Source organism: Elaeis guineensis, chromosome 12, assembly GCF_000442705.2.
Source record: "Elaeis guineensis isolate ETL-2024a chromosome 12, EG11, whole genome shotgun sequence".
NCBI classification, from domain to species: domain Eukaryota; kingdom Viridiplantae; phylum Streptophyta; class Magnoliopsida; order Arecales; family Arecaceae; genus Elaeis; species Elaeis guineensis.
In genome coordinates this window covers 20,427,716-20,444,096 of record NC_026004.2, presented here as the reverse complement: position 1 = coordinate 20,444,096, position 16,381 = coordinate 20,427,716, and the positions used below count along the sequence as shown (strand labels likewise).

The 16,381-nt window shown below is 39.8% G+C and overlaps 1 protein-coding gene across 3 annotated transcripts; it reads right to left on the bottom strand.

The window, feature by feature from the left end:
* Nucleotides 1-592: 592 nt before the first annotated feature.
* On the bottom strand, nt 593-8,053 carry LOC105054725 (protein ENHANCED DISEASE RESISTANCE 2-like). 3 transcript variants are annotated; one of them, XM_029267501.2, is made up of 3 exons: nt 7,794-8,053; nt 2,391-3,395; nt 593-909 (listed from the first exon to the last, which is right to left on the bottom strand). In XM_029267501.2, coding segments are annotated over exons 2-3 (954 nt in total). In that variant the 5' UTR covers nt 3,344-3,395; nt 7,794-8,053; the 3' UTR covers nt 593-908. The 3 variants fall into 3 exon arrangements, with proteins under 3 accessions (XP_029123334.1, XP_010934598.1, XP_029123333.1); XM_010936296.4 differs by having other exon boundaries at nt 2,391-3,370; nt 7,794-8,045; XM_029267500.2 differs by lacking the exon at nt 593-909 and having other exon boundaries at nt 2,390-3,370; nt 7,794-8,052.
* Nucleotides 8,054-16,381: the final 8,328 nt, after the last annotated feature.

Below are 16,381 nucleotides of genomic sequence, written 5' to 3'. Positions count from 1 at the left end.
CACTCATCCTCTGCCCAAAAAGATTGAGGCAGCTACCTGAATGGACTATAGAACTGGACAAACCTAAAGTTGGAATAACCTGGTTGCTATTAGATTCATACAATAAATTCAAAGGTTCCCATTAATTCATGATAATTTTTGGAAAAAAAATGAAGTGTAAAATATTGCGTCAAATGGAATATGTAACAACAACAATTAGTAATTACAATAATCTGTAACGACAGTAAACACCCTTCATTTTCACTTGGCTGTAATGACAGAATCGCCTTGGAGGGCAAGGGTATCATTTTGATTCAGTCCAAAACACCAAATGCTCCGCACGGGGAGACAGCACCAACCATAACCACAGGATTACAGAGCTGTCTAATAGGAGATTGTCTTTGTAATGGACAAATATTTAAATCTCTGAAATGCTTTATTAGAATAATATCATTAAAGGTAGACATAATTTTCAGATATTTGGTATTCACGAAGAAGAAATTGCTTCAATAGTAGCTTAACAATTTCCCTTTAAATCTTCATAATATTTTGAACTAATATTTTTCCAGCACTGTGTTATAATCACTCTTGTTAGAGACAAAGCCACCGGTGATGAAGAAAAGCAACCATTGCTTTCACAACTTTGTATCTCGATATCCTATGTACATACCAACCAGTAATGCACTAGAAGACATGAAGCTCACAAAGCAAAATAGCAACTGTCTAAGCTTTTTGATTATCAATTACATGATCTAAAAAAAATAAAAGCAATGAATGACTCAAATGCTAAAAGCAATGAATGATTCAAATGATCAAACACAAGTACTAATTTTAATTATAAATTGTACAATTAGGTCTCTCCCTTCTTTAAATGCATAATATTTACGTCATTTCCCATCTCCAGAAGTTCAGGACCAGCGATAAATGAATCTGCAGAAGAAAAAGAATCATGCCACTGATATTTAAAAAATGGTAGAGGATGCCATAGTCATTAATTTCAGATATTTTGCGAATAAACACTTTAAATTAAGCCACATGTGGTAAGAGAACTGCTTAACTTATACACATTGATAAATTGTGTCGAGAGCCATCTAAGACTCACTACAGATTTTTGCAAAAGACAATGAGGGTCATACTACTTGCGTATGTATCACTTGACAATCACTGGCAAAATATGATTTAATGAGGACCACACCAATTGTGATTTGTGAATAGAACAACTACGTGAGATTGGACAGGAATAACAAAGTTACAATAATATACCAACTGCAGAAATCAATGTGGCTCTCAATTGACTCCTTTTGAGAACTATCAAAACAATATATCATTTGATTTTATGAAACATGCAAGCTGAAAGAGAGGCATCCTGTTGCATTAGAACACAATAGAACAGAGATGCATGGTTGAAGTTGAAATAACCTCTGGACTTGCTAGAGAAGAAGACTATTAAATATCTAGAGAATTCTATTTGTACAAGACATCTAGATAATTTAACAGGACCAGTCATAATAACGAAAGATACCATTACCAACCACAAACAGGACAAGCACATGTAAATAAATCAGAACATGTATTTAATGGGATAACAGGCTTGGACTCCGTACAGGATTTGATCAGGGGAATTGATGGAATGGAGTGGAAGTGGGGAGGTCCATGACCCTATGGTGCCTATTTCAATCTAAAAGGAAAATACAGGAAGGACTCCTAGGTAAGCTTTACAATAAAGTACTTCCAAGCTGTAAAATTTTTGAAATTTTCTGACAAAAGGTTTTGTGTGTTTTAAATATACAAAAAGGGTTAGTTAACTCATCTCTTTCTTTCCCTTTTTGGTGGTGAGTGAGTATTCTCCTTTGTTATTATATCCAAAATGACTAGTGCATCACCAGTGTTTATCGGCATGAAAAGATGCAGATGCCAGGAACTCTGCATCTAACTTAACATTCAGATAAATTATCCACTCTTCTCTGGCCAATTTGTGAACCTCTCAGACTGTTTGAAATTGTTATACAGTATGGCTTTGAAAGAATATGTGCAGAAGTAGAAAGGTGTCTGGTGTTCCTTATGTTGGACAAAGAAGAGAAAAAGGAACGCGCATAGTTCCAAGTATATGAAAGCAACTTAACATAGATCTAAATTGTCACTAGTTAAAATTACCATCATGGAGATCCTCCTTTTCATTTCAAGGATCACATATGTTTTCAATTTTCATTCTAGTAAATGCTAAGTGGGTATGCGACCTACCAAGAATACATGAAAGAAGCATGGATGCTCTAGTGAACTCTGGTAAGTTAGGTTTCTGTTAACAATTTCAGAATCATAAAACAACTAAACTAATCATTTTATATCTACACTGACATAAAATACCAAATATAAAGGTGGCATGAAATGTGATTTTGTGCTATTTCACTTACTATTTCTCCATATTTTCACCACCATCTTCTCCATGAGAACTGCCATTAACATGTTCTGACTGGTCTGGGGTGGATGTAGAGCCATCCTGATTGCCTGGGTTTATCAAATGAGAAAAACCCTGCCCAATTGATTTCCACCATCTTGTAGGAAGAGATGTCTGAAGATTTCCTGAATTTTCTTCAGATGGCTGCTCATACAGGCCAGCTGAAGCTGGATCAAGTTCTGAAAACCTTACAGCTCCAAGAATTCGTTCTGGGAGCTCTGATTCAGTCTGACTTTCAATAAGAAATGCTAGGTCTACTGTTAGTGTTGTGACGTAACCAAATGCCAAGTGGACAATTGCATTGGCAACCATTGAAGCTCCAATGTCCACATCTACCTCGATGAAATTCGATCCAAACACATACTTGCAAGAAACAGCTCGCCCCAATATGCAGATAGCCTGCTCACCCACAGCTGTTCTAACTATCCAAGGCCCCTTGACTATGTTGGCAATCAATTTGAGTCTTGAATTACGAAATGTGTCATCACCTTTCAAAAATTGATCCATGAGAGATCCATCTTGTATAGGCTCAAGTGCTACAAAATAGGCAATTGCACTGTAGTTATCCTTGCTTGGGAGCTGCAAATTGAAAGCCCAAACAAAAGGGTTGTTGCCATTTGCAATTTCATCATCAATAGCTTTCCTAACCCGATGATTTGGATGATTTAATACCTCACCAATTTTTGTAGGACCTTTGATCCAATCAAATCCAAGAGGCTTTAAAAGGTATTCACCACCGGGTACTTTTACCTTGTTTGAGAGATAGTCAGGGCCTCTTACCATAAACTTGTGACCCAGTGGAGTAGCCCAACCATTTGGACAGTTTTCTGGTTCAAGACATGGAACCGGCCCTCCAGATTTCACCTGCTCTATCCACTTATATTCACTCTCACCATCAGGATCAGCCATGTGCAGGAAATAAACCTTGAAAACTACCTACAACGATAACCATAGAAAAGATCTGTCAAATGAAAAGGTGAGTATGTATTCATGCATGCCTATATAAAACCAAATACTTATGCATCTTTACACAAGTGCATGTCCATGCAAGATCAAATCCTGCATGGATTTAACCGTATAAAGTGACCCTTGGTATTCAGACAAATTATTAGAGTTGGTGTTAGGTTTGAATAAGGAGAATGACAGTTTGATCAAGTCATATCTTCGCATTTGTTGCTTAAATCGTAATGATTCAATTGAATTTCCTCCCTCAAGTCCTGCATGGATTTAACAGTATAAAGTGGCCCTTGGTGTTCAAACAAGTTATTAGAGTTGGTGCTAGGTTTGAATAAGGAGAATGACAATTTGCTCAAGCCATATCTTTGCATTTGTTGCTCAAATGGTAATGATTTAATTGAACTTTCCTCACCCTCCCTCGGTGGTGGAAGTACTACTATGGATTTTATAAAGTGGTATGAAACATGGGTTCATCAAATCTAATCTATGGACCACTATAATATTTTCTTTGCAGAGAGTGTACAAGTGAGGAACAGCATGAAATTAGATTTAACAATGATAGAATAAATAAATAGATAAATAAATAAATACATAAATAAATAAATACATGAATAAATAGATACATAAGTAAATAAATAAACAAATAGAAACATCAATAAATAGACAAACAAAAAAACAAATAATACATAAATAAATAAATATGCAAAACAATAAATAAATAAATACATAGATACATAAAGAAATAGATAAACAAATAAGAAAATACTAGAAATTAGGCCACGAATGAATGCATGACCAAACAAACTTTTTTTAGCATTATAAATTTCAAAGGAGTTGACCATTTTGGAGACTTGAATAGAAGAATCACAGAAGCAAATCCATTGACACTTGTGTCAAGCAACAACAAACTCTTTAAGATTTAGTAAGAACCAAGATCTTAAATCCCGTGGGACAAAGGTCTCTTGGTTTCCCCATGGAACGGGATGCCCCACTGTCCCGTTCCATCCCAACAATAGTCTTGATCATGCATCGCAGTGGATATCTTCCATCTTTCTCCCCTTTTTCTTTCTTTTTTTTTCTTTCTTTTTTTTCTTTCTTCCTTTTTCTCTACTTTCCTTTTTCTTTCCCTTTCTTTTTTTCATTTTTCTTCTTCTTTCTTTTCATTTTTTTCTTTTCTTCATCTTTCTTTCATTTCATTCTTTCCTCTTTTTTCTTCTCTTCTTGCAAAGATGGGTTTCGGAGTTCCAACTTGTCCTGATCCCGTTTTCGCACAAGAATGGGATGGGACGACCGGGATGCCCCCTTCTCCGCCGGGACGTAAAACCTTGGTAAGAACACCTTGCACAAAAATTTTTGCTAGCTTATAGAAGTTCAGGTTTGCAGGTCAATTCTGCCTCTGGCTATAAAGAAAGCATGCGAACATTCTTATGCAGCCATATAACCCCAGAGAGAATTATCATTCCAGCAGGGCAGATGTATTGTAACTAAATTTCTTCGCATTCAAATTATTGGAAAAGCCTTTGTAAATGTTGTATAGATAGAGAGCTAATGGGTTTAAGATCAAATACTTCTTCAGCCCCAACTTTCTTAGGGATTAAAGTAAGATATTGTCAGAATACAATGAATTCTAGAAGCACAATGAACAGTATGAAGAACAAGCAAATACTTGAAAGTTGAAACTTTGGATTCACCAAGTCTTCGAGCAAATCTGAATGTGATGAATCCAAGAAGACATGACTGAGATTTTAGTGTAAGGGAATGCATATAGAAAATTTCCATAGCAAATAACTTATTTTACTTAAACAAAACCAAAAGACAGATGGGATATGTACCAGGCATAATGGGCTGAAGGAAAGAAAAAAAAAATGAGAAGAACATAAAGGAACTTGAAGACAAACCACAAGGAAGAATCCACTGCCAAAGAATATAAATAGCCCTTCTGGCAATGAAAATATTCAAAAATATGAGAGAAATTTCCAAGTTTGATGAACTCAGACCCAATTTCAACTCCCAAGAATCCACCATTTCCTTCTGCCTTGAGAAAAGCTTTCTGTTACCTCAATGGATCTGAAATTGAGTTGCATCCTACCAGACAAAACTCTGATCAACAAGGAGTACTTCGACTAATCAGTTAGAGCACAACAATGATTTTTGGCTCTATACAATATGAACATGTATTAAACTATTAAAGCATAACCTTTATAGTGTAATGGTTATCATATCTTTGCAATTACATTGAAATCTCATTGCCCAACCATCTCATTTAGCTTTAAGCCATTTCCATCTTTGCAATTACAACTTTTTTTTTCATTCACATAACTTCTGATCAATACAGTATGGACATCTCAGTGGCTTTTGAAAATTCCATATACCTCAGGTTTCAAATCACCACAATACCTTACCATATTGATGCCATTGTATCTACTTGTATTGACTCAGAGGTATCATCTGGTTCAGCAGACCGCAGTTAGACACAAGGGACATAGCACATCTTGTATGAAACCAGTATTTGAATGGTACGGGGGTGTACCAGGAGATATGAATCCTTGTCTATAACAAAACTTGTCATCTTTCTTCTTCATCTATACTCTTATCAAATATAAAGGTAATTTGGAGAGCTGATCTTTCACCAAATGCGCCTTAATTGTGACCAAATAGGTAGGTTTACCTCTTTCTGACTGGCTTTCTAGGTTTCATGGCAGCTCTTTACTTGATTGATGTTGCTTTGGCCAGGAATTAAAACATCTATTTGTGCTTGTATTTCCTTTGGTTTTCGCTATAAATTCTGTCACTTGCTGATAATAAATGTTTGAACACACATAGTTTCCATAGTAGGGAGCAAGTGCAGATGCACTACATATAACAAAAGAATGAAATAAAGTAGGTTCCATATGGGAAATGGAAAAAGGTTTAAAATACATGTTGCTCCTATGTACTAACACATTATTATGTGCAACATATTGAGGATGTCAATGGAAAATATATTTTAAAGTTTAGCAGTGTTTTTCAGTAAACATCAAATCATTCTCAAAGAGAAAAGGCTGGGACAATTTTTCATGTGCAGCAACGAATAATACAATGCACTAAATGGATTCCAAAGAGAAAACTCAAATGCACCACCAAACTAAACTAATCCAGTTACATAAGCAACCAGCTTCTCAGCAAGCAAATGAAATGCTTAAAACTATATCAGAAACAATAAGATGTTTAAAGATTTCTTGGAGGAGGATATCTAAAGCACTCATCGCCATAACACCTACTATCACTGGAAAGATAATAAAAGAAAGAATTTTCTGTGGATGAAGTCAATGGAATCCATTTTCCACACAATTTCAAGTACTGAAGAATATCTGGTGCTTTAGGAAGCCTGATGGATCATTCTGAGATGTGTAAAACTTCTAGAAGAAACTTTATCTTAAGTTATCTAAACGTAGCTCCATCCAAGCCAAGGAGCTTGTCTCATCTTGGGCAAAAAGTTGAAGCTTAGTAATGTCAAAGCTCATGCTTCCATCGAAGATTATGTAAATCACCATAAATATAAATTTATAACCAATAACCTTATTCCAACTACCTGAAATCAGCTGTACTAATCCATCTTTGCCATTCAGTCGTACTGAATACTTTCTCGATGACTGTAACCATGTTCACTTTATAAGAATTTCCATTGCCTCATAGATCCACATGAAATTCAAGGATACAAATCCAACCAAGACCAATCGTACGAAACTGGATGGATTATTGAAAACTTGATCCTCATACTTAACAAACAACCCCTATTTCAAATCCACATATATCTACACCAGTTTCCAAATGACTCCTTTGGAATTATATGCATCTCCTTTTCTTTTCGGCATTGTAAAAACCATCTAATGGTCCGCAAAGGCAAAGAAACCAATGTAACCCGTGCTGCAAAAATTATATCTTGATCACGGAAAGAAAAGATAAAGTTCAATGTCCAATACCTAAACCATCGACGGCATCCAAATATCCAATATCCATCCAACACTATTATGATCAAAGCTCGAAAGATGCGATCTTGACGTCTCTTGCATAACGTAAATTTAATTAAATTTTCTGGACCACGTTTCAAGAGCTTTCAGCCCAGAAAAACAAAACGACAAGCCCCAATTAGAGCAAAACCGAACCAAACCCAAACGACCCCCAAATCAAAATTATCAAAAACGAGCCAATAGAAAACTTCCAGCTAGGGTTGATACTATAGGTCAAAAACCACAACGCAAGCCAAATTTCCAGACAAACACAAAGATGTTCCCATCAAAAAGAGGCAAAAACAAGAATAAGAACAGAAATTAGACTGGTAATGCATCAAAGAAATAAAAAAGGAGAGGAAGAGAGAGAGAGAAAAAAAAAAAACGGAGATTAATCCAAGATAAACCCTAACCTTTTCAGAGAGTCCCCGATCAGATCGACGACAGCTTCGAGAAGTGTCGGACTTCGAGCGAAGAGGAGCCGGCGAGATTTGGGGAACGATAGACGGCAAATCCCGACAGATCCTTCGGACAGCAATGCCGATTTTAATTGCGTGGACGTTTGCGGAAAACGAAAACGTGTAGAGGAAGCGAATATTCCGATTCCAGATGGCGGTTGGAGTGGGACTTCCATCACCCGCCGAGAGCCCCCAAGAACTTAACCTAAAGAGCCAGGTCAATGGGAGCTATCGTATGCCATCTAAGTAGCCTGATTAGATTTCAACAAGGTTTTAGTTAACCTTGATTTAACCGTTATAACGGCTGTTTTATAGGTTTGGTGCCAACCCGTTATGTTATATTATATATATAACAGTGAAAAAAATGTATTGGCCGTTATAATATATCATTAGTTAATTTTATAATGGTCTTTTATAGCATAGATAACGGATGTTTTTTTCTTTGCATCTTTCTTTAAACAAACATCTATTTTTTTTCAAAAATTTAAAATTTTTCATCAAATTTTTTTCAAGCGATTGTTGAATTCAAAAATAAAGATTCTTTACCCATTGTAACAGTTAGATAATTAATATTTGGTTTAAGAAATTGAAATGACTCTTTTTTGAGGTTAAGTAATGACCATTGTAACCATTATAATAATCAATGATTTAAGCCAGGGTCCGTTTTAAAAGGATGATGTGTTATTTAAAATCTTGTTAGGTGATGTTACTTCATAACAAGTGTTGGCAACTAAACATATCTTATTTCTAATGGTTGATATGTATGTGAAGTCTAAACTCATATACATGGTAAGATCTTGACCTTTTCTAGTCGCCAGCAACTCATAAGAACTAAGGCCCTCTTAGATGGGTTAAGCTAGGGCTAAGATGGTCTCAAGCTGAATCCATGTCAGAAAATGCTTGACTCAAGCTTAGTCCAACTCATATTCAATCCAAAATTTATGATCCAAGCTCACATAAGCTCATATTCAACCCAATGTTTTGTTGGTGGTGTAATAGAAGTTGCAAGTCAATTTAAAAGAAACTTAAGGCTGTTAAAGATCTAAATGGTCAGTGTTCCGATGACTGGTTTTGTGATTTGGAAGGCTCCCACTCCCCCAAGAATTAGAATATTTTGATGGAGAGTTAAATGGAAAAGAATCCCTTTAATCTTAAGAATATTTTGGTGGAGAGATAATGGACAAGAATCTCTTGAAACCTTGTCGACAAGGCATCCTTAGTCCAAAGCAATATGTGCGATTTCTGCAATTATGATGATGAAACTATGTTCAGCTGGTATTTGTAAATATCATATAGAATTCTTTGTAGAATTAGCTCAGAACTCATATATGTTTTGGCTCATTGGAGTATATAGTGTAGTATCTAAATAGATGTGATTTAGCTTATAGAAATGAATGTTTATTTCATGGGAGTAACTCTACTATATAGGCTGTTACGGTGGTTACCGTGAGTATCTCAGATCAGCGTGCTAAGCATGGGATATCTCAGGTCTTCCAGTTATCATCAGGATCGCTGACCCAAGAGCAGAGCTGAGACATGCAGAACCATATACAGAGCAGAGCTACTTGCGTCTGATCTACCGTACAGTCAGTCCGACATGTAGGTTATTCCCGTTGCCTCAGCTGACCAATATCTTAACACGTAGGCTGCCCCTGTTATCACAGCCGACTAACTTTTTGATGTATGCGACAGCTGTCCGCTCCGAGTAGATAGACTCAGGCATAACCAACTCTCCTAATCTCACAGGAGCGATTGAGGGTTAAAATGTCTTACCCGTTATAGCATATCCTGCAATCTCGAGATTGCACAATCTCACAACTGTGTGACCAGCTGTTCGACGGCATTCTATATAAAAGATCAAAGCTTCGAAGACCAATATAAGTTAAGTAATCTCTCTTAGAGAATTCATTACTGTTTCTTTATTCTCTAACCTAACTTGAGCATTGGAGGATCCTCATCAGAGCAAAAATCTTCAATTTGGATTTATTTTGTAGGTCACTCCAGTGTTAGCATCTCTGTGCAAGGCTCGTTTGTCTTCTCTCTGACCTCGACCGAATCGTACAGTAACAGATAGAGGAATGGTGTAATCTTCATTATACCTTCAAAACGAGCATCGTCCCAACTTTTCAATGCCACCGCCTCTCGCTGGATGGAGAGCCAAGCCAATAGTTGGGCACAGCAACCGATGTCGAGACTCCACCAGTCCAGTTAGTGTTGGTCACGGCAAATCAATTCAACCTGCACTTTCAGCAGGTCTAAAACTTGATGACTGCTGTTCCAGTGGTCCAGACTGTTCTTGAGCCTCCCCCAACGGAGCAACAGCCTACTCATGCTACTCCTGCACCCCCTTCAATGGTGCAACTCATGATTATCTCGACGACACCATCGGTGCTTCTTGTCGTAGCACCACCACCAAATCTGGCTCCACACTCGGCTCCTCAGCCACTGCTACAGCCAGAGCCATGTGTCCCTTTTTAGAGCCTGAAGAAGAGACAGACTCATCGAGCCGTCCCAGGGCCCAGCAACCGGCCAGACGGCGATCTCCTAGGCTACGATCTGGGTACGATTCAATTCCTAGTCGCCATTCTCTGTAGCATTTCGAGGCCTGCACCATCTAAGATCTCAATATTGAAAGACGATTTCAGGTGATTGGCAGGCAGATGGAAAAGAAGATTGAGAATGCTTTCAATAATAGCCATTTCTCGACATAGCCCTATGAGGGGTTTAATAGCGAGTCGCTCTTTTCACCGAGGATAGTGCAGGAGCCACTCTTTCAGCACTTCAAGCTGCCCCAACTAGAGGTCTACGATGGGACTGCCGACCCCGTCGATCATGTGGAGACTTTCAAGATGGCGATGCTCCTCCAAGGAGCATCCGATGCTATCCTCTGTCTAGTGTTTCTTCCTACCCTCAAGGGGGCCGTCTGATAGTGATATTCGAGTTTGAAGCCAGCATCCATCTACTCTTTCGAAGAATTATGTCGGGCATTCATCGACCATTTTGTCAGTAGCCGATGACAGCAAAAGTGATCCGACTACCTCCCACCATCAAACGAAGGAAGGATGAGTTGATCTATGTTTCTGTCAATCATTTTAATGCGGTGACCTTGGAGGTCCGTGATCTGGAACAGTTAGTCGCGATGATCGTGATGATGGATGGCCTACTCAAGAATGACTTGAAAAAATTATTGATGAAGATTTATCCCTAGGATTTCTCAGATATGTTGGCCCGTGTGGAGAAGTATGCCCGCATGGAGGAGGCCTTTGTTGAGGAGATCCCTACAAGTTTTGTTGCAGCAGGACAGAATAAGGAGCGCCCTCCAAGGTGAGAGGAGAGAATCGCTGGCGCTCCAGATCTCTATTCCAGAGGTGAAAGAATGAAGGATCCCGAAATCGTTGATCTCGAAGTTTCCAGAGGAGGGATCGACAACCCTCACCTCCTAGGCATTACACTAATTATATGCCTTTGACTGTTTTCAGAGGGGAGGTTTGATGGAGGTACGAATCGAGCTGTCGGAACCTCAAAAATATGGACGAAATCGAAGCACCGCTGTGATCCAAATAAATACTGCTTCTACCATCGTGACTATGGTCACGACACTGAAAATTTCCTGCAACTTCGGGATGAAATCGAGAGGCTTGTCAGGCAGAGGCGGCTGAATCACTTTGTCCAAAGGATGGCACCTCAACATCGACCCTGGAGAGCTCAACAGCCACCTCCTTTGCCCTGGCAACCGCTCCCTCTGCCCCAACCACAGCCAACGTCAGTGCAGTAGGGGAGACAAGTGGTAGGGGAGCAGACAGCAATGGAAGATCGACCTATCCGAGGAGAAATTCACATGATTTAACAGGGGGTCGTCTAGATCGATGGAGCTCCCAGAAGCAAAAAGGCCATGGTTCGAGGATAGGCCTGAAGATGCCATTATTTTCATCGAGCGGGATATGAAAGGTGTACTTGCTCTGCATAATGATGCGGTGGTTGTAATAGCAAACATCACTGATTATAATATACACCATATTTTTATTGATAATGGAAGCTCGATTGATATTTTGTACTACTCTATCTTCATCCAAATGGGGTTTACATTGGACCGGTTAAGTAGATTCAATACTCTAATTCAGGATTTCTTCGAAAGTTCAGTGATTACGGAAGGGATGATCAAGCTCTCCCTTACCGTGGGTACTCCACCACATAGGACAACAATCCAAGTCAACTTCTTGGTAGTCAAACTTTCCTCGACCTACAACATCCTTGGCCATCCGAGCTTGTGGATTTTAAAGGCCGTTGTAACGAGTTACCACTTGATGGTAAAGTTTTCAACCAAAAATGGAGTGGGGCAAATCAAAGACAATCATGCCATGGCCCAATAATATTTTGCTGCCAATTTCAAGGCAGATGGCTAACCTACCCAAGCAGAGATCCAGCCTGAGCTTTCAATAGGACTGGATGCTCGAGATGATTTGATCGAGGAACATGCCCAACCAACGAAGGATCTCCTAGATGTTCCTTTGAGGAAGGAGGATCTCAACCGAATGGTCAAGATCGGCTTACACTTGGATGAGTTGACCAAGAGTCGACCAATTTCTCTTTTGTAGGAGAATATAGACCTCTTTGTTTGGTTGGCTGTGGATATGCCCGGTATAGATCCAGCAGTGATATCCCATCAGCTGAGAATAGATCCGACCCACCACCCAGTAAAACAAAAGAAACAGAGCTTTGCCCCATAGTGCTAGAGGGCCATAGTCGAGGAAGTGGATAAGCTGCTCAAGACTGGCTTCATCAGGGAAGTCATGTACTTCGACTGGCTGGCGAACATTGTGCTGGTCAAAAAGGTGAATGGAAAATGGTGCATGTGCATCGATTTCATCGACTTAAACAAAGTCTGTCCTAAGGATAGCTATCCATTGCCTCGGATAGACCAGCTGGTGGATGCTACTTCTAGACATGAGCTCCTCAACTTCATGGATGCCTTCTTCGATTACAACCAGATCTGGATAGCGCCTGAAGACGAGGAGAAAATGGTCTTTGTTACTGATCATGGATTATTGTTACAGGATGATGCCTTTTGGCCTAAAGAATGTAGGGGCCACCTATCAGCAGTTGGTAGATAAAATTTTCAAAGATCAGCTTGATCGTAATATGGAAACATAAATGGATGACATGCTTGTCAAGAGTCGAGCTGCCCCAGACCATGTTATTGACCTTCGAGAGACTTTCGACACCCTCCATCAATTTCTAATGAAGCTGAATCCGGTGAAGTGTGCCTTCAGAGTTATCACTGGCAAATTTCTTGGGTTTATGATCTCATGAAGAGATATTGAAGCAAACCCCGAGAAGATCAAGGCCATCCTTGAAATGATGCCACCAAGGACCATCAAAGAAGTGTAGTGTCTTATTGGTAAGATCGCTTCGCTCAATTGCTTTATTTTTAGGTCGGCTGAGAGGTGCTTCCCTTTCTTTCAGACTCTTAAAAAGTCAAAAGACTTCCAGTGGACTATCAAGTGCCAGAAGGTATTTGAAGAGTTGAAGCAGTATCTTAGCTCTCTATCATTACTTTGGAAGCCTTAGTCTAGTGAGTTCTTATTATACGTCACCATCTCTCCAGTGGCGATCAGCTCAATCCTTGTTCAGGAGGAAGGACGGGTTCAGAAGCCCATATACTACACTAGCAAAGTCCTTCACGATGCAGAGACCAGATACTCTAAGCTTGAGAAGCTAATCTTTGCATCGGTTATCACAGCGAGGAAGCTGTGGCCTTACTTCCAGGCTCACACTGTAGTGTTGCTTATAGATCAGCCGATCAAGGCTGTTCTCCACTGTTCGGATATCTCATGATGGATTGCAAAATGAGCTCTCAAGTTGGTTGAGTTGGATGTATAGTATCGTCCAAGATCCGTTATTAAAGCTCAAGTATTGGCAGACTTCATACTGAAATGCACTATCCCAAATGAGCAGAGCTCGAGGAATGGAGAAGGCTCAAAAAGTGAAGAGGCAGAAGTGGGATCTGACTTAGAGGAGCTATGGATGCTGCATGTCGATGGCTTGTCAAATGCAACAGGGGCAAGGGCTGGGCTCATTTTGATCAGTCTTGAAGGAGATGTTGCAGGGTACGTCTATGCTTTGAGTTTCCGACAACTAATAATGAAGCAGAGTATGAGACTTTAATTGTCGGCCTCAAAGTGGCAAGAGAAGTAGAGGCCCTACACCTTAGAGTCTTCAGTGACTCTCAGCTGGCGGTTGGACAAATCTGAAGAAAATACGAGGCTCGAGAGAACATAAAGAAATACCTTCACAAGGTAAAAGATTTAATCTTGCCCTTTTTGAGTCTTGACATCCAGTAGGTCCCCAGAGCAGACAATATTGTACAGGATCCGGTACCACACATTGCAGCAGGAAGAAAGAAGAAATAAAATAAGAAACACAATACAAATATATGGATTGGTCTCAAGTCTACCTTCATGGGGCACGTAAGCTTCACTATGAGAGAATAAAATACAACAATACAAGAAGAACTTATCACTTAATAGTTGTACAAGAGTCTCTTAATAAGAAACCCCTAAATCCTTACAAAAGCTCTCTGAAACCTCTCTTGAAGTTTTTTTCTATCTTCAAGATGTCACCAGCTATTCAACATAATAAACGACTCATCAATCAAAGCTATATAGGCTCCAGAAGCTTCAAATAGTGTTACACTAGAAATATCGAGTCTAAATCAGTCTTAGAACCATCTATGGTCATCCGATCATGATCAGCTCACATCAGAGCCGTTCGATCGTATACTACAGTCTCAGATCAAGTCTGATCATATCCGGATTGAGTTTCAGCCATTCGATCATGACCGCATGTGATCTGGACCGTCAGATTGTGTAAAAATACCTCTGGACCGTGCATAGACCGCGTGATTGGTCCACGTAGCCTCCATGGACCACCCAATACCTTGCGGTCCACGATGGATCGCGATAGGGCACTAGACCTGGATGCCTGCATGCTCATTGGGCTGGCTTGCGCTCCTGCACACGCACATTCATCGGGTCCGACTGTGCCGTCGCTGGCCTCCACCATCTCATGGGCTGTGCCACCTACTCCCAGCCTTCTTTTGCACGTATCTTCACCATCTGGACTCCATTTGGACTATTTTTGGACTCATTGGACTTCATTTATCGTTCTAGACCTCATTGTGGGCTCAGTATGGATCAAATTTTGAGGTATCAAATCTCAACAATCTCCATCTCGACTCGATATTCGATCTTCACCTGTCTTTGAGAGCCTGTAATCCATCTCGCCCCCACACCTTGGGGCATGCCTACTGTTTCATAGATGGACAAATATGAAAGTCGAGCAAGGTCGCTCAATCCCACTTTCATCATGGATTGTGTTCACTCTGACCAAAAATCTGCTCCAAGAAGTATCTTGTAGCAATAAGAATTTCACTCTGCGATGTCACCTCTCGTCCTTCTGAGTCTCCCATCTAGTGTCCGATCCACCTCCACCTAGAGCTCCATCTTGCTCTAGGCTCCTCCTGACTCATAAAGCTCCACCTCGCACTGGACTCCCCATCAGATAGTAATATCCTCTCATCCTCTTCTTCTCCTCTAGAATAACTCTATCACCGTGTATGACCTTTAAGATTTCTCTATCAGCTACTGTCCTATAGCCTCTTGAATCCAGTCTACTCAGTGAGATAAGATTTCATATAAAATCGAATATGTATCGGACCTCCCCCAATCTTCTTACTACACTATCATGTATCCTCCAACTGACCATCCTGATGCCTTTGATCGTACAGTTTGATCCATCCGATAGATAAACAGTGCCTTTAATGCTCTTCAGGGAGTCAAACTACTCTTCTCTGCAATATACATGATAGGTATATGCAGAATCTAAAATCTACTGCTGAAAAGAAGTAGATACCTCATCAGATATCTCCAGGACATCATCCTCTGACTCACCACTAATCGTCGTTGCAGTAGCCCTCATTCGATCCTTGAGTTGAGGGTAATTTCTAGTTAGATGTCCTAACTCATCACATCGATAACATCTGATCTTGCTCAAATCTCTCATCCTGGACTTGAACCACCCTCATCACGATCTCCTGTCACTCTATCTACCACCTCCTACTCCTCTAAAAACTATCAAAGCTGAGCTGTCACTTGAGGTTAAAGTCAGATTCTTCCACCTGAGAATCTCATTCTGAAGAATCACTGCGGTGATCTCATTCATCTTGATGGTGCTCTTCTCCACTAGAAGAGCAATCACCAAAGACTCATACGAAGAAAAAAGTGATGCTAGCAAGACCAGCACTCTGATCTTTTCTTCAACTTTCTCTCCAATGCTGAGGAGGTCGGTAAAGATTTTTTGAAAGTAGTTGAGATGCTCCTGTATGCTCTGTCCCTCAGTCATCCACAGCTGGTAGAACTGTCTCTAGAGAAAGAGAGTATTGGTGAGAGATTTCACCATATACAACTTCTCAAGTTTCGACCATAACACTGTCGAAGAAGTCTCGTCAAATATATGTATCACCACATTATCCGTCAAATACATGC